Source organism: Typha angustifolia, chromosome 7 (genome assembly GCF_048772165.1).
Source record: "Typha angustifolia cultivar Huaian chromosome 7, ASM4877216v1, whole genome shotgun sequence".
Lineage (NCBI taxonomy): Eukaryota > Viridiplantae > Streptophyta > Magnoliopsida > Poales > Typhaceae > Typha > Typha angustifolia.
Window position 1 is genome coordinate 16,314,594 of NC_133245.1, and position 19,555 is coordinate 16,334,148.

A 19,555-nucleotide genomic window follows, 5' to 3' on the forward strand; every position below is an offset into this window, starting at 1 on the left:
ATAGAAAGTACAGGAGGATGTTGATCAGTAAGGATAAGCCATCAGAATTTCCTATTTGAATGCTTGTTAAAATTGCTCATTATGCTTTATGATGTGATAATAATTACTGGTTCCTGATATAGGAAACGTTACAATGCTTGTTCCATTGTACCATGTAATCATCCTGAAACATGATTTTATATGGAGAACAACTGCTCAATCAGGGTACAGCAAGTTATCCAAAGATAATAGGGCAACTGCGCAAAGAAACGTGAGAATATGCTTTAAATCCTCGACTAGTAATCACCACTATACATTAATGCCAAATACACCGTAGCCATGATAAAATGAAGTGTCTACGTTACATCTAAAGCAGGACCGATGAAAAAGCAAACAAAGAATAAGTCATTAAGACGCTTTTCAACAGAAAAGTACTACAACAATATTTCAGCTCACTCCAAATCGTGTGATTGAATGTAAGAAAAATCACGTTCTCGAGACTTAAATCACAGATCAGGTCGCTATCTGCAAAAAGATATGAGAGTAATACAAGATCCCTTTCTTGAACTGATACTCATGCGTGTTTCTTGTCAATGACGCGATGAGGAAAGACGGGGCCTATTGGTGAACATCCGACCATTGGCTCTCACAAATACTGCTATAGCAACACTAAGGCCAGCCCACACAAATGATAGCAGTAAATGACGAACATCATTTCGGGCTGCAAAAGAAACAGAGGATTAACAACAGTCTTATATCAAAACTTTCTACATGTTCAATGAAATATAATGTATAAAACAGTCATTGTAATTTAAGAGAATTAATTTAGTTCTAGAGCAGTGTGTGTTGAGTGGGTGGTGGGACAAAACAACGTGGAGAAGATATGAAGTGATGATTCAATAGATATCATTAATCTTCCATGAGCCAGACGTGAATGACCCGATATTTAAATCGTAACATGTGGTTTAAGCCGGATTGTCCCCGTCTTCTCCACACCCCTCTAAAAGTTTATTAGAGATGGTGGAGATTGTGGATCCCACATGTCCCAATTCTCAAAGGGAGCACATTCCTCTCTTCTCTCTTGTCATCTCTCCATCCCTCTTTAGTACCTGTGCCGAAAAGAATCACAGAGTGATGCTGGCACAAGACATGTGCCTGCTGCAGAGTTCAGGCAGCATATCAATTGTTGACAGTTCATCAGTACTAGCATAAGTGCATCAAACAGGGCAGGGACATAAAAGGAAAAATATGATGTAACATATTTTGATACCAAAAGCAGTACAACTTATTATGATACCATAATCAATTTATCCTCGGCATATTTTATAGATTTAGCCTCAATAAGAAATCTCACCTTGTCGAAGTGACATCATCGCAAACATAAAACCTGCCAACACCAATGCTAAAGCCAGGCGGAAGGACTAAAAAAATGAAAGGTGTCAAATTGTGATCAGTTAATTCCACTTGATACAGAAACCAATAAGAATTGTAAATACCTTGATCTCTCAGTAATTCAAACTGACAGAAGATGGATAGTATGCAGATGCACACAAATTGTTGAAAAAGCAGGATAATAATATCACAAAACATATAAGCTTCACGAATGCGAAAATAGACATTCAGGTTATAACAATCTTCTTAATCCTGACTTGCTCATTAGTACATGTAGAACTTGCAAAAGTCTTTTTTATTTTGGTAGTGCATTTGGCAAGCATCAGAACTGTCTTGGCATTTGCTGGCTTCTTATGCATACTGTTTTTCTCTCATACTATTGAAGAAGTTCCAGACTTTCAATGAGGTAAAACCTATATGATAACTATCATACTAACATTTAGAAACTTTGCAGAAAGGAAGCCATTTCTTTGATGATTGATCTAGCAGAACAAAACTACGGGGCATCTAGACAAGGAAAAATATGAAAATTCACTCTAGTCGTCCTTTCCGCACACTGGTCCTCCCAGATTCCTAATATTATCAAATAACCCTAGCCCTGGATCCCTATTGCAGTCTTACCTCACATCTCCTTTCACTTAGTATTAGCAAGCATAGCATGCAAATTTGTTGGAGATATTCACACAGAAGTAGTTCCATAAAGTTGTCAATAACTGTGGAATACAGTTTGGGGGATGATATATAAGCATACATATAAATTAAAACAGAAGCCCTCAGTCATTTTCAATTTACTGAAAATAGGAATAATCCTTAATAGACAATGTGTCCACAGAATACGTGAGATAATACTTATTAAAGATACAAGAAAAATGATATAGAGATCATTATAATTACCACTATGCTAACTTCCAAACTTAGGCCTCCTTCAGATTCACAGGCTCAAATCATAAATTTAGGGTCAATTTCAATTGACAAACAATTCTTCACCATTAAATAATAAACCAGCGTAACGATACCTCAAAGACGAGTCTATGGGAGTTTATAGGTGCTATATTGGATTTCAATCATATTCCGGATTAGTACTCCTATTGTGATTCCCAATATAGGGTCAGGTCTCTCTTTGATTTGACCTATCTCATATGATTCATAATGATGAACATCATAATACCCAACAAAACGAATCACTGAGGCACATCTATGAAGTTTTTACCAAGTACCTTATCCAATATGGACATAACTTGTTTATCAAAATATGCAAACTTTAGAGCTGATAAAGCAGACAAATAGATTGATTCAGACAACCAATATACAACAGCAGCGAATTTCTAAGATTGAATGAGATTCTTTCTAATCACATGCATGAAACCTATTGTTTTCACCCATTTGAAGCCATTCCTACATGGATAACAATTTTATAGGATTAGGTATGTATTATTCAAAAAGGGAAGCCACTTGGTATGATGGTAACGCCTCTTGTATCCAAGAGGTCATGGGTCTAAGTCTTGGAGAAAACCTCTTTAGGAATGAAGATAAAGTTGTACACATCTTAATCTCTCCAGATTCCACAATAGGCTGGCCTAATGCACTTTGAGCCCTTTTTAGCTATTTCGTGTTCAAATAATCTAAGGATAGCACAGTTAATGAAGGTAAGCACATATAGTGATTTTCCAACAAATCAACAGATGAAATTTTGAACTAGGAGACATGACTTAGATAAACAATCCATAACACCTACCGCATAAGTCTCAATAACTCCTGGTTTGGTTAAAGTAGGCATATCTCGACTGAGTGACACGATATAATGCCCTTGTAGAAGATCAATGGCATCCTTGCAACAAAAGAAAAAAAAGGCAAAAATTGTAAGAATCATAATTGATATATTTCAATGGAACATGAACTGAGAAATGAAAAACTGATATGTAGCATCCCTAAATTAGATAGGATAAAAAAGACTCTTTTTGGTAAAAATTGATTAAGAATATTAAAGTCCCATCTGATTTCAATCAAAACAACAGAACTAAGTCTGGTATATAAAGATGTCATACAGTTCAACTAGTCACAGACCTGTTTGGTCCCATCTGCAAAATTGTTCAAGTAATATCTAACTAGAGCATTGTATCCATCCTTCAAAATTCCCTGAACAGTCCGTTTTCCACACCTAACCAGCATAGAAAAGTATGTGAGTCTTAAGGATATTTGGTGTTTAATTTCAAAGGAAAATGATTATATCCAAAAGAAGGCAGACCAAAACATGTATTAACTACCACGTCTTCTAAATGCGATTCACCACTATTGGTAATTACAATGGCATCTACAGCAAGTAATGTCAATAAAAAGAATATGCATAAAAAGCTCATCAGATATTACAACTAGCATTAGGAAATAGCATACTAATAATTGATATGAATAGTATCCAGAAAATCATGACACAATTATGGGTCAGTCTACACTACAGAGTTATGGTGAAATTCTCTTGAAACATCTGACTTTACCACCCTCAGGCTACAAATGGTGATTGAGGTCAAATTTGATTCACGAAGCAATTAAATGTTCATTCATAATTTCATCGACTTTATAGCCCACAGACTATTTGATGGCCCCAAGTTCCAGCGTAAGATTAGATAAGGAAACTCCATGGCTAACCAAAAGAAAAGAATTTGTGCAGAACTTCCTCTGCACTCATAACAAGAGAAGCAAAAATCAACTATTGTACGTACCATTTTGTATAATTGCATTCCTATACAAGGAAAACCGAATGTTGGTTAACTTGGTATACCTCATTTGTACTCAGTGGAATATCTTTTTATAGCACATGTTTAAATGTTACAACTGTGGTTAGGAATCTAGCTAGTCCATTCTGTACCTCAGGACAGACTATTGTGGGCTTGAATGTCATTTTTCAAATACCATCTAGATATGACCAATTTAATCTACAATAGCAATGCCTTTGCATGATAATATAAACACAATTTCAGCGTAAACTATATGCTAGTATAGTGGTACTTATCCTATGCAAGTTTGGTCGTGCGGGAAGGCACTTGCCCCGTGCCGAGCCATACCACCTCATGCCAGTCAACACGAGTGCATGCTAAACATGCACGGCCTTGTGTCGACCTATGGCAATTTATTTTTTTGCACTTCAGAAACTAATTTGGGATGTATAAATGATAAACCTAACTCAATTTTGCTAGATCTATTATCTATAATGGTTTTTCTACAGAAATCTAGCATTTTGGTTCGAGATCTATCAATTTTTGATTTCCCACAAAATTTTCCTTGAAATTCAAAAGATCAAAATTAATATGTCAAATTCATTCAAATTGAATCAAAAATTAGTATAGGAACATGTTATAATAACTCCACAAAAGTTCATTTGAAAAATTTTATAGTTGTTTAAATAAAATTTCAGCATAATTACATTTACCCCAAAATTTTCCAAATTTCGAAAAAAAATCCAAAATCAATTTCAAATTCGATCAAACTTGATACAGAAACATGTTAGATTAATCATGTTCAACTAAGTTTTGGATTTAATTTATTGAATTATTATCAATTAATGAATGTATTCAATCATATTATATGTTAAATCATTGTTTTACTTGACTATTAATATATATTTAATAAATATGGTCATTTACAATATTATCTAAGGACAAAAGACTCTAATGTAGACTTTAATATATATATATATAAACCAAAAACTACGATTGTGATGGCGAGGACACCAAAGCATCTCTAGAAACCTACCTTAAATTTTTTTATTAGAGTTGTGTCAAAGGTATGCCAATACGTGCTAGTGGCACACAAAGGCGTGCTGTGCTGATCGAGGATCGACACGACCATCATATTAGTTACACCCACTAAAGCACAAGACCTTTAATATTTTTTATATCCACAACCTACATATTCTTAGGGTGTACTTGAGCTGGTATCGGTCATTCCAAATTCAATATCCATATCATTTATTCATATTATACCAAAATTACAAAATTCATATTTATATGAAGATTATGTGAGATGTTACAATGAGCAAAATACTAATGTTGCATAAGTTTTAAAACTATCGACAGTATCTTATGCAATGCTATGTTATTTTATTATTGATAATTAAGCATTTGATTCTTCTTGATTTTCTAGTATAACTAGATATTGGCTTTTATTATTGAACTATAGTCAATTAGTGAATGTATTCAATCATATTATGTGCTGAATAATATTTTCACTCGACTATTGCTATATCTTTAATTAGTGTCATTTGCAAAAATAATCAAAGGATAAGACTCTAAAATAGGCTTTAATATATATTCAAACCAAAAACATTTATAAATAAACCAAAAAATATATTAGAGGTATATTAGGGGTGTGCTACTATCACATAAGGGTGTGACAAGAGCGTGTCGGCCAAGGATCGGCGCAACACATGCCCTCGGCACGGCAATCCTCGATGCTATATATATCAATATTAGATAGTGGGTACTTTATTAGTGCATTATAGGAGCACAATGCCTAATCGACCATTATATACTACACAACTCAACACATTTCATAAGCAGCTCAATCGTATAATGAGATTAGCCTTGCAATTTTGCAGCAAAATTTGAGAGTTTTAGGAATTCTTAGCTAATATTTCATGAACATTTACACAATTGAACTATTAAGCACCAACTTAAGAAAGCATGCAATTTGTTCACAATATCTTTGGGAAAAAGGTCCTCCAAGATCTGGAAACACCAAGATGGCTAGAAAATATTTATCAAGCTAAAGCAGATATGGAATTCGTTTCGCACAAATTACCTTACAAAATCTCCCTTCAAAGCAGGAGTTCCAGAATATTGTATGCTTATTTCATCTCCATGGTTAGCCCACACTGAGAAAAGAAAATACAGATTGTGTGGCATTAATATGTAAGGTTTTCCAATAGCAAATATATAGAAACAAAAGGTTGTGGGATACTCACAAACTTTGAAATTTGCATCAAAAGATGGGTAATTGTTAATGGTTTCATCGGCACCAAGAACTCCCATCTGCTTGAGCTGCTTTTCCAGAATTTTTCTCCCAATCATACTCTGCTGACCAAAATTATAGCATGACTGACTGTAATGGTTCTACTTATATTTTTAAACTCCAGGTATATATGGAAGCTATTTGATTAAAAGGAAATAGTGGTGATGATAAAATTAAACACAAACACAGAAGAAACCAATGTTATAAAAGGTGGCCATGGTGGCCACCATAGCGGCCACCTTGGCGGGGCAGCACGCCGGCCACCCCGCCAACAAGAATGGTGGTCACCCATTGGCAATCAGGCTGCCAAGTTGCATGGTTGGCCGAGCAGTCTGCCAAATGTTTTCGTGGGTCAGCCCACTATATCAATGGGTTTAGACTTATCGTGTCAGATTTTCATTATCTGTTAACTGCTTAACTCATTAAACATTTAAATACTAACTGATTGTTTCTCTCCTCACTCTTGATCTTACCCCGAAAAACCTTCGCCCTTTCAATCGTTTCCCTCCCTCAATTGTCTCCTTTTCTCAATCATCTCCGAGCGCAAGCAAGTACAAATAACCAACGGTGAGCGAGGTACCTTCTTCTCTTTCTTCCCTTTTTCACTCTCGACGGTGACCTCCCAGTTTGGGCACCGAGGTTTTTCTTTTTTCTTTTTCTTCACTTTCTCCTCCTCTTTCTCCTTCTCTTTCTCCCCTTCATTGTCAGCTTTCTTGATTTCTTCTATTTCTAGTTTCTTCACGGCTACAGTAATTAACACTTAATTACTGTAGGACTGTAGCAATCAAAGGATTTGATTAATGAAAACTTAATTTCTTCTCTTTCTTTTCTGCTTCTTTAGTTTTCTTTCACAGTTTCACTGTCTTGATTCCTTAGTGATAATTACTTAATGAATAATGATTATTGAGCTAATTAGTTTGCTAATTGCTAGAGAAGAGAAGTCGACAATGTCAGTTTTCTAATTATAATTTAAATGTAGATTTCTTTGAATTCTTTTACTGTCGGACTATCCTAGATTAATTTATTGTTAATATGTTATGCTAGAGAAATCAATTGCTAACTAGTTTGCTAGACAAATTAATTAATGTTATCCGTAATTCTTTCATTGTCTTGAATCTGATTCTTTAACTCTGAAATGTAGATATCTTTCACTGTTAATCTGAATCGTGATTATGTTATGTGATATTTTGGTGTAGTGCATCATTATAAATTTTATATATACTATAGTAGTACTAAAAAATAAAAATATTCATATATAATTTTTTCAATTATTTTTTACATAAAAAATGCTAGATTGTCTTGTCACCCGCCTTCCATCTTTGACGCTAGGCGGTGAGGTGACCGGCCAACACCCATGGCCACCTTTAAAATCATTGGATGAAACTAAGAACAAGGATAACAAGCATGCACATAATTTTCAGGTCACACAATAAATAACAATAAAACAATAAAATCTAGAAGAAAGCAGCAGTAGGTAAAGTACTTATTCATACAAAGTAGACCTGTCATAAATAATGATTAATGAGTAAACTATTGGAAGCTGTACCGACCCCTACATGGTCTAGAGATGAAGATCATAAAATAAACATATGAATGATGCAAAAAGGAAAAATGTAAGTGCCCTCACAACATTGTCCAATCTTGTTTTTCATATCTAAATTGCAGATTCATTCAATATTGCTGGCTCATATAAGCAAACAAATACAAGAGGAGAAACCATCAAGAACAAGATCTTCATTGACTTGCCACATCTATCCAACCAATAACTTACAAAAACATCAATAATATTGTTTACGCTTCTCACTGGTTTATAAAAATATCCAACCAATAAATGAGTAACACATGTTGCACCTTTTGCTAAAGCTGATACTAGACTTCAACATAGTAGACTTATCAAGAATTTTATATTGAATGACAACATACCAATACAGTAAAGATGAAAGAGAATTTTATTTCCAGTTTCAAAATAAAACATCTGCATATCTAAGGAAGGCAATATAATAGAGAAAATTGATTATTCTCCTTTTTATGAATTATGATACCATGTAACAAGCATATTGACAAGACAGTAGACACTATGCAGGGAAAAAGAGAAATTGCATTGAGCCATAGATTATACAAATAGTCTCAGATTCTACCTGAGTTACATTTGTACGATCTAAACAATCGATGCAGTTTGTTCTCACAACACCAGTCTGCTCTTCAACTTTCTCACCTTTCTCATTCAGTAAGAAGTATCTAGCACATATCACAAAATATTATAGGAATAAAATTTCATACGGACTTATAAGTGGATAATTTATGACACAACATGAGGAAAAAGAAATTTACCATAGTTGTACAGAACTACAGCACAAAAATTTAATAAGTTGGTAAGTAACAGAAAAATATAACATTGTGGAAATCCTCGCACAGACGAACATTTTCCACGTCCTAACTGTGAGGAAGTAGGAGATTGAAAAAACAGATGGATATATATAACCATTTATAAACCTTGTTAAATGTTAAACCTAGAAAGCTTTTTTCTCTAATGTATAAAGGCAAGTGGCCAAGTTCTACTTTCTGGCATGATACTCCCAAAATGTTATATTAAACCAAAAAAAAGTCAACTATGGTAAATAACTTCTTATGCATCAATAAATGGTTATACTGACTATTAACTCATCTACCCCTTCTCTCAATATCGAAAAGCAATTGTCATCAATCCAGGTAGAGTGAGAAACAAAAGGTACCTAAGCATTGGGCATACTCATAACTCAAGTAGTATAAAAGAAAGAAAAAGACGAGATGCGCCACATATATATAAGTATTACATCAAACAAGTATTCAAATCAGAAAGACGAGGATCATTGCCAAAGTGAGAGACAGATGCCTAGTAGCATGTAGCGTTCTTGTAACAGAAAAAGGACAACAATGAAACAGCAGATTGGTGACATATAGATTAAAACATAAACATAAGATGCTTGACTTCCTATAAAAGACACAAAGAATTGCACAATAACCACTGAAAGTATAAAAGAAAAAGGATACAATGAAGACATAACTGATCTAACTAACGGTATATTGGTCCAATGGATGTGGAAAGCACAATTAACATATAAAGACAAATGGCTTGAGAAAGCAAAGTCGTAACATAGTATAATTGAGAGGCATATCAGAATTAATGGACCTGGCTTTATTACTAGTGTTACAACATCTAGTTCTTTCTGACAAGACATATTCTCAAGATTCTCGGGATTAAAATTATGTGGTGGGCGCTAATTCTGAGCACAGAATTGCTGATATCCAGGTAGCATTGATGTTACTAAATTGTGATGCTATGGTTATGGAGACAAGTACTTGCATATTTGTGGTGACCTCATGATGGCATCCATGCATACAAAGCCCTAAAAAACATACCTATGCTTCTCGAGATAATCCTTGATTTGGTCATAAAGGAGAGAGAGACGCTCAAAATGGATATGGCCACAAATTTGATGGAAGTCGAAATGCACATATCTACAATATTTGAATCATTAGCCAGAAATAGGTATGCAACAAGATTGTATTAATGTGGCAAGTTGCCTTCACCTTATATCATCACTAAGAATAGGCTGCATAGCACTTGCATATTTCATACTCAACCGTCCCTCACTACCATGCTGTAAAATGTGAGAAATGAAGGAATTAAAGGCATAAGCATTTAAATTTTAAAGACTACTATTTTCTTGCACATGTCACATGGAAAAACATAAATTAGAGAACAAGGGAATGTAAACGGTAAAATGCATCCCAAACCATGGATCTTCTCAACATGCTTGACAGTAAAAGAAAATAGAAGTAGGAAAAAGTCATGAACTGAAGTACTTCCTGTCTCCTGCAACAATTTGACAAGATAAAATTTATCTGTCGATTTACTGTCATCCACCAAAACTCACAAAGCAATATCACGGGCAATTGATAAAAATGAAATACTGCGTGGTAAATCGCCTATGATTATCCCATCTAAAAAAGCAGCAGTTATCTTTTTCATTAAAGGAATTTGAAGCTGTCAGTCTCATTCCTTTCCCTTAGTTTGTTAAGTAGGGTACTATAGGAGGCAAATTCCGTATGATAGTCAATAAATAACAAACCATCTGACAGCACATTCACATGAAATACTTTATGTTGAAATACAAAAATCAGAAATGCATTAATAAAAACTTAATTTAGAACAAATCAAGGAATATTGCACCAATAGTCACCTTGTTGACAAGATCAACAGCTAAAACAGATCCATATTTCTTACTTATATCCAGAAAATGGCGTTCAACTACACGAGGCTGTGGAAAATAAAATTAAAATATCAATAAGTTTGTCATCCCTTGTGACAGCAGTAGAAAACATGGTGCAGAAAAAGGCCTAAAAGCATAAATATTGTAATATTATTTTGTTGCAAGGACATACCGTCTCTTCTTGTCTAACAATACCGAAGTTAGGCTTATATGTCAAATCAACAATTTGCTCCCACAATAGTGGTATAGAACCTCGAACCTACAAGACATTAGAGCACCTCAGTAAAACTATTGCACGATGTAAAGTTCAAATTTCACATATGTTGCCATAACCAGCTTTGAAAGGTAAGTCATTGTATCAAAGTAGAACCGTCAAAGTAAACCTAACCGCATTCATCCACAATTTAAGATTGAAAAATTGCAAACTCTGTCAACATAGTTTGTAAGTCGCCAACCTTGGATAAATTTAAATTAGATTAATGCACACTGTTCAAGTTAACATAAAGTAGCAGGACATTATCTTTAGAGAGGGATAGCTATCCAGAATTGGAGCTCCATACATGTGGAGTTGTGGACTATGGAGAATGTAGAACACTTCAAAATAGCCCCAGATTCCATGTTATGGGACCTATGTAACAAAAGTCTCACAAGTCATCACCATATACACCCCAAAAGAGGCACCAGGTGCCATGTTAAGCAGCATATCTAAAAAAATTCCTAATAAATCATAACCATTTTAATCAACTCTTGAGTTGATAAGGCACAACACATATGTTTCATCACAGGAAAAAAAAAAAAACTAAGAAACAACTCACACGGATAGTTCAGAATATTGCATGCACAAACACCTCAACCTAGAATATTCACTCTATAATGGATAGAGTAAACAAAAAGCACAACTAAAAGAAAAATAAAAGTCAAGACTTCCACAAGCAATTAAACCACTTGTTATTATAAAAAGAAGCTCTCTATTTATTTTCCTAAAGAGTCAAAACACATGAAACTGACAAATTGAAAGGCTAATGACTCGTTACCATCACAAATCCAACATAAAATAAAGAGGATCTATTCCAAGTAGAATCACAAAATGAGATGCTTTGGCTTCACCTTAATTATGAATAAAGCAACTTATAAGGAGACTTACTTGAACAAAGGATGCGGTAAATCCATTTGACTGCACTATCTGTTCAGTTTCAACAAAGTTTGCAACATAGCCCTCTGTATCAGCTCCTCTCCTCCACATCCGAGTACCTTATGACAACAAATAGCTTCACTTGCTTATCATGCAAGTATCAAAAACTCATAAAGCTAGGGATGCCTCAGAAAATACAGTTGTAATACAGTATATCCTTAATCCACAAGTTCCATCAATCAAGAACAGAACCCATTACAAGCTAATTATTAGCATTTCCATGATAGACTCTAACCTGTCCTCCTTGTGCATCTACGTGCAATCAAGATCACATCGATATTTCTCGCCCCAACTGTTGCCTGAAAATTCTGATAACCTGATCTTCAGTTAAGTGAATAGCTGAGCAAGACAATTAATTGGCATTACAAGAGAAGAAAGGGTAAAACAAGCAGTAGCAGAAATATCATCTTCATAATTGAAGGTCTTTCCCATCGAAGATGGTGTCAGCTAGACTTTAAAGCAAACAAGTTGAGGATATTTCCTTGAATGACAGGTAACATGTATTGATCCAGCTGTCCACAAAAATGTGAGCAATCAGTATGACTCAAGAAAATTAGGTCACAAAAGTGATATAAACACAAAAAGAATTACAAGAAGTAGTACTTTGTTATCGACGAGAGGTTCCAACATGTAATTGTTCCAGAGAAATCTGGGTTCTGCCTGCAGAAGAACAATGTTCTCAGTGATGTAAACAAGAATCATCATACTGTACATCGCAATTGAGACATTTGGCAACAAATTGACAATATAAAAGCATGTCAGCAAGTACAAAAAGATGGACTGCATAAGAGAAGACAGCAAATAGAGAATAGAAGATTTAACATACATTGTAGCTGTGTGATACGGGGTGTGAAAAATGAGAAAACATAGTTCAGTTAGGGATGGTTATAAATCGGGCCTGGATCTGCCCAGCTTGACAAAGTTCAAGATTGGCTTATCTTGGGATTGATCATGCTTGAATAACTAGCCTTAAGTATCAGCCCCAAACAGGACCTTGACACCTAGTCCTAGGCCAAGAGAGCCAGGCTCTTCGCCAACTTGTGTCAGGTTGTTGTAGCTCGACAACTTTGTGAACTTATATTGAATGAAATTATGGCATCACATAAAGGCGAAGAGGAGGACGAACATGATGAACAGTCGGGTCCAAGACTAACTGGACCAACCCTACATAAAAACATGAAATCCCTTGTTGACTTTCCATGAAGAACTCGTTCAAAGGAAGATTTCCAAACATTTCATAACCCTAGTAACAAATAACTAACCTGAATATGGCTGGCATAATAATTCTATGAATAACCCTATACAAGGCTGGTAATAATAACCACAAAAGAACATCCTCCTATGCATCCGAACATGCTGGGCTCCACTTATTTTCATAGATCCTAGAGGCAATCAATTGCGCGAATCAATGAAGAGATAATTTAATAGGTTTTGGGAATGTGTTCAAGTCAGGCTTGAAACCAAACCAACCATTTGTTTTCATCCTCCTCTCTCTCATCCTTGTGCAATGCCCCTTATGCCAATCTCTCTGCCTACCATCATTATGCTGCCTCTCCCTCCTGTCACACTTAAATAATTATATTTGATTATAGTGAGTGACAGAAATGCCACTGGCTCAAAAGCACAATCACCATACATTGACAACATGTGAATTAGGCACCTACCATGTGAAATAGGATGCATGTTGAACCAATAGTACCACATTTCTTAATTAAGTGATTACCATTAGTGGTGTGTTCTGCTTCTGATGGCTCTTGGTTGTTAGTACTAACAACATTCAGCTTATACACGAAATCTTACATTAATACTTTATAATTAGGTCTAGCTTTAATTCAAAAATATTACTGGAACTTAAAATATTAATCTAGAAGAACAAAAGCACAATGTCAATAATGTGTTCATCGAAAGACACTTTGCAAAAGATTATAGCCAATAAGAGAAGCAAAAAAATAATTAAAATTTAAATTTACATACAGACCTGCCTCCAAAGTGGAAGTAGCTTTGACTCATCACCTAAATAATGTAGCCTCTGCGAACTGGTAGAAGAAATATCAAAATACATAAATGTCAAGAATGATGAAAAAGTTAAACAAAAAACAGCAGGCAAATAGAAATAAATGACATGTATGAAGATCCTAAAACAAAATAAAGTTCAGATAACACAATGCCTCACAATAGTAAGTTGAGTTCAAACATTCATTTATCGGGTAGAAATGACGATGTTCTCTCATTTACCATGCAGTGTGCTAGACTCTTTCAAAAGCAATCAGCGGAGAGTGAGAACTCCAGAATCATATTGCATTAGCCAAAAATTCACAAAGATGGCTTCCAAAAGTCCTTGTTTTTGCACCCCTAAAATTTACCAACACAATATCAATATCTTTAAATAATTTAGAAGATCATCCTCATTCTCCAGATCAAATGTTCCTGGAGTGCATTGTTTAGGGCTATAGGCTATGCAGAATTTTTCGTCATTTAAAGAATGAAACCATTCAAAATCTGATGAATCGACCTATTATTAGTTGCAATGTATACAACCATTGCAATTGTTTTCTGCAGACATCTAGGAGAAACTCTGAGGGTCCTCCAAGAGTCCAGACTTCATCAATTAATAATATATAGCAACTGTTAAGGCCAACTCAAAGAAGGGGTCCATCCTCTATCAGTTCATCTTTATTAGATAAACCTTGTTTATTTCAGTAAGAAATAATTCTATCATTGATGTATTTGCAATTCAATATGAATAAACATTCCAAAGAACCTAGAAATCAATCAGAGAAAGACAACTATGAATAGCCACTCATCTCTTCACTTCACAGTTCACACCCAACCCTTTTGAGTTCTACCACCTCATAACCATATATTTCAAATGTCAAACAACTTCAACAAGGACATGGCCACTGCCCACATGATCACCTGCACACTTATAGAAACACATACTGCACAGTACACACTTGTATAAACAACAGTATCAGGTAATGTATAATAATTGAACGCAAAGAATGAGAAGTGCACTCAAGCAACATGTTGCTTTGTATATTCTAGACATGATCATAATAACATAATAGAATGAACAAATGGTACCATCTTTGTATTCACTCAAGATTCAAGAAGCAAAAACTACTAGAACTTGCACTGCATGGGTTTTGGCATCTTATTGTAATAATTTAAGCATTAAAATCTGATGTAAACGAAAGACTCAAGTACCCTAAACACACACATCTCATGCTGACAAGCTGTTAGCATGATAGTGAGAGAGGAAGAGAAAGAAATAGCAGTACCAAAAAAGAAGAGAAAATAGAGAATCAGAGAATTGGTGGAGGAAGGTGGAAGGAGAGGTGGTCAAGTGAGGAAAGGTAATGGGAGGGCAAGAGAGGAAGAGAAAGAAAGAGGAGAGCGGTAGAGGGTGGTGGCTTGTTTTAGAGATCATAGAAAGTGGATCTCATCAATTCCGATATGCTTAAACATGCAAGGTGTATGAAACATGCAGTTAGACAAAGAAAAGAAAGATATATCTGCACACACCCAGTGGTGTATATAGTTCACCTAAATTTGTCAGGGAAAATGTAATGGAAAGGATATTAATCAGACAAAAAGTACCAACCAAAGTGTTAAGTTGATGTCATAGGAGAAGTACAGACCAGAAGTCCTCTCTGCAGCATTCAGGAGATTAGAAAACTCAGCTTCCACCTTTTTCTGTCAATATATAGTGCAGTACTGAGTTAAAAGTAGCCGGTAAATCACCAATATGAAAAAGAAGAAAACTACAGACCTGTTCAGTAGAAGAATTTTTCAGTGAAAGATTGCATGGGAGGATTTGTAGTGCTGATACTTTGAAAATAGGATGTCCTAAGAAAGATCCAACGCATTCACGTTCTGTTATCATCAATAGGTATGAACCTGTAGTATTCAAGAGAAGGAAGATAACTTTTTATTAAGATGGAATTCGATAATCAAATTTTCCAACAAAAGTAGTGGTAAAGCACTCAATGGTGATCCCATGACATGTACACTTGAAGATCCCACAACTGCCTCAAATGACCAAGAACAGAAAAGATTTTAATAAATCCTATAATGTACAAAGATTCCTGTAGCCCAACATGTCAGCCAACTACTAAGATTGGAGTTGTAGGCTGTTAATATGAGGCCATCAAGACAAGACTCAAAGAAGAAAGGATGGGCATCAGGGCATCACACTATAAAGTCTAGAAAGAATCACTAGTTCACTTGCTGATTCCATAAAATAATGTCATTTGCAAAATATATATGATTGCATGCAATTTGTGTCTGACAAGAAATTATGCCAAAATGCAGCCTGCTGCAGGATTTAGATGCATGTAACTGATGAAGGAATGGAACATAAAGGTAGGACTTAGGAGCACTCAATCATTACTTATCAGAGGGGGATTTATCATTCTTCCTTCTTTTTTTCTTTTTTTTGTCATTCCATGTTCAACTTGAAACCTGGTCTACTTCTATAGATTTTGCTTATTATTGGGATTTTTCTTATTTCAAAATCAGTATTTGGATAATCGAAAAAAAATTGCCAAAATAATTCCACTTATTATAAAATCAATGTTCATTAATACCTTAGAGAAAGAAAAAAGACTACTAGTGAACAAACAGAAGACTGTGTAGTAGGGAAAATGCTAAGTCACTACGTATATGTCTTCTTATCATCTTATAAAAATTAACTTCTCAATTCCCATAAAAGTGTAATGTGGTATACATAGGAGCAAAGAATTTAAGAAGCAAATGCTGCAAGAAAAAGAACTTATGTACACCACAAAAGAATAACAAGCTCATATAATGTGTCAGCTGCGGCAAAAGATCACTATCTATGACACGATGGCATGTTGCATATCACTATCTTTCCAAACCCGTCATTGCAACAGAAAATTCACACCAAAATCATTAAATAGCATTAACTTGGTTCAATTCCACTAAAATGGACATTTTATCTTCCTTATGCGTAAGGAATTCTCGTGACAACAAACACAAGATGGAGAGAAAGCATGTAACCGGATAATATTCAAGACCAAGAACATTTTTAGGACATGTGTTGTTAGAATATAAATATAAAAATTAACATTCTCTAACAGCTTAAGCTTTTGAAATAGTTAATGAGTTAATATGATATCAGAGTAAGAAGTCAGGTTTAAATCTTAATATCTTACTATGTCTATCTTTGTCTAAAAATATAAACCTCCTGCTCATTTAATTCAAATCTACTTTTTAGACCTAATAAAATATCTCAACCCAGAAATAAAAGAAGGTGTTAATATATAATATAAAAACTGTCATTCCCTAACAGCTTAAATTTTTAGAGTAGTCGGTTAGTTAATATTAGCAAAAGTTCTATGTTTGAATCTCGTCAAGCTCATCTATTATTAAAAATATAAAACCTGCACCCATTTAATTTAAATATATTTATTCGACATATTAAAATGTCTCAAATTCATAAGTGAGAGGAAATATTAAAATATATAATATGAAAGTCACTATTCTTTAATAGCTTAAATTTTTAGAGTAGTTGATGAGTTAACATAGTATTAGAGTAAAAAGTTATGGTTCAAATTCTGTTATGCTCATCTTTATCTTAAAATATAAAACATCTACATGTTTAATTCAAGTTCTACTTGTTAACCCTATAAAATGCCTCGAGTCCAATAGAAGGGGGAATGACGGGAGTGTTAAAATATAAATAGAAAAACTATCATTCTCTAATGGTTTAAACTTTTAAGATAGTTGGTGAGTTAACTTGTTTCAAAACTTTCTTTGTCATAAAAATAAAACCCATTTATTCAAACAAGCAAGAAAAAGATAGTCATACAAAATCTACTTGTGCGGGTCAAAAAAAAATGTTGCAGTCAGTGGTTTGAGAAAATCAGTTATAAGAGATGTAATATGAAAAATCGGGAATAGAAAACTAAGATCACTGTGTGCTGAGAGTCGACTTACCTACTAAAAGCTTAAGCATTCCAATCACACCAAACACAGTTCGAACTTTTGGAGACTGAACCGCGCTATGTTGTGGAAGCTCTTCTGTTTCCAGTAACATGTGTCAAAAAAGAACTGCCTAACGTCAATCTTCACATATAATGGCCGTTTTCAGCAATAAATAAGCAAAATATAGTGGATTCCACGGGAAAAGAAAAAAAGAATCTATACGAATTACCCTAAGACAACATAATGAAAGAAAAACAAACCAATTAGCTTCATTGATCCATCAGCACGACTAATTGATAGATATGAATCAGCAAGACTATCCACCGGCTCAAGAATGTATTTGTCTGGAAATTCCCATAACCTCAGCCTCGTGTGGAGTTTCTGCGAAGAACTCGCGCTCTCTTTCGAATCCATAGCTGCTGAGTACACTTAAAACAAGACCCAAAAAAAATCACGGTCTTTAATAGCAACATGAGGCTTGCAAAGTTGCATCTCTTAACTATAAGCGAGATAAAGAACAAAAAAAAACCAGTACTGTCCGGACCTTAGGAAGAAATGTCGACAAAGAGAGAGTGCGAGATCAACTACTGGAATGCCAAGATCAAGTAACTTTTAACTGTTAGGAAACAAAACCAAAAGCATCAACTGATCACGAAATCGAATCGATCTAGGACCGAGGTCGTTTCCTATTTATCGCGTGTTATCCCAACTTATCTCGATTACAAAGTAATCGATCAGCGATCGAGAGAACCCTCCCGAAATCCAGATCAATAACAGAAACAGGAAACGAATCGTTGAGCACAGAGATCGAGATTCCACGAATAAACCCTATGACTGGATCGGAGACGATAGGAATTTACCTTCGGCGAGTGCAGGACGGGGACGGTTGCGATCGTGGGAGAGGCGAGGGATGGGAAAGGCGAGATCGAGAGACGAGGGGGTATAAATAGGGGGAGGGAGAGGACGTTGGTGGAGTAGGGATCTGAGGCTCCGAGTCGCGCGGGGGAGGAGGACAGCGCAGGGCGGGAGGAGGGAGAGGGAGACCATGCGGCCCCTCCTTAATTATGTTTTTAATATTAATGATTGGTTTTTTGAATGGTAATAGGATTGAAATATTGGGGTTTTTTGCATTAAAATACCTTTAACTTTTAGTAACAGTAAGATTAGACCCTTCTATGTAAATTATATTATTTTAGTTATAAAAAGAGGGTTTTTAATGCAATGTCCCCTAAGTATTGTTATTCATGATTCTCCTTTGTTCTTATATTTATAGGATAAAGTGAGAACTATAACTTAGAGATAGAAAAGTTCTATCCCCAAAAGTGGGGGATTTATTCCACAAGGACCACAGAAATAGGAAAGATCCGACACAGGTTAACCATTCTTTTTAAGCCAATTTATATACAAATCATGGCTTAACCAGATGAGGACATGTCGTCCACGCTTCAAAATCTTTCTGCCTACCATGTTGTTTCAAGTTATCCTTTTGACTTTAATAATGCGAGGATTGGTAAAGATGGTGATGCTCTTTCCGTCTAATTGTAGCAGACAAGTAAGGATGCCCATTAAATTGTTCCGACTGTTCTCATTACTTGTAACAAGAGATGCAAATGTCAATTATGAGAACACTCATCCATATCTTGCAGTACTTACAGATGCCTAAATATGATATCACTCTTATGCCAATGTCAACTATGTCTCTGGAAAGCAAGGAATAGTTTGGTCTTCCTTCGCCTATGTTAATTCTAAGGAGTTGTTGAGGAGTTTGGGTTTCGTTTAATTAGGT

The 19,555-nt window shown here is 35.0% G+C and overlaps 1 protein-coding gene and 1 long non-coding RNA gene across 7 annotated transcripts; both read right to left on the reverse strand.

The window, feature by feature from the left end:
- Positions 1 to 259: 259 nt before the first annotated feature.
- LOC140762372 (phosphoinositide phosphatase SAC7-like) lies at positions 260 to 18,839 on the reverse strand. Of its 6 annotated transcripts, none has more exons than XM_073100125.1 (22): positions 18,630 to 18,770; positions 18,314 to 18,385; positions 18,030 to 18,185; positions 17,782 to 17,865; positions 15,593 to 15,720; positions 15,425 to 15,516; positions 13,799 to 13,856; positions 12,424 to 12,480; positions 12,299 to 12,332; positions 12,056 to 12,136; positions 11,773 to 11,879; positions 10,801 to 10,887; positions 10,599 to 10,676; positions 9,946 to 10,016; positions 9,775 to 9,873; positions 8,514 to 8,613; positions 6,329 to 6,437; positions 6,166 to 6,238; positions 3,436 to 3,529; positions 3,107 to 3,199; positions 1,334 to 1,400; positions 260 to 700 (listed from the first exon to the last, which is right to left on the reverse strand). In XM_073100125.1, the coding sequence occupies exons 3-22, from the start codon at positions 18,181 to 18,183 to the stop codon at positions 570 to 572; spliced, it is 1,797 nt and encodes a 598-aa protein (XP_072956226.1). In that variant the 5' UTR covers positions 18,184 to 18,185; positions 18,314 to 18,385; positions 18,630 to 18,770; the 3' UTR covers positions 260 to 569. The 6 variants fall into 6 exon arrangements, with proteins under 6 accessions (XP_072956226.1, XP_072956225.1, XP_072956224.1 ...); XM_073100124.1 differs by having other exon boundaries at positions 18,030 to 18,188; XM_073100123.1 differs by having other exon boundaries at positions 18,030 to 18,197.
- On the reverse strand, positions 12,579 to 13,384 carry LOC140763849 (uncharacterized). Its single transcript, XR_012104911.1, has 3 exons — positions 13,291 to 13,384; positions 13,083 to 13,202; positions 12,579 to 12,984 (listed from the first exon to the last, which is right to left on the reverse strand). It is a non-coding gene; the product is annotated as an uncharacterized lncRNA (long non-coding RNA).
- Positions 18,840 to 19,555: the final 716 nt, after the last annotated feature.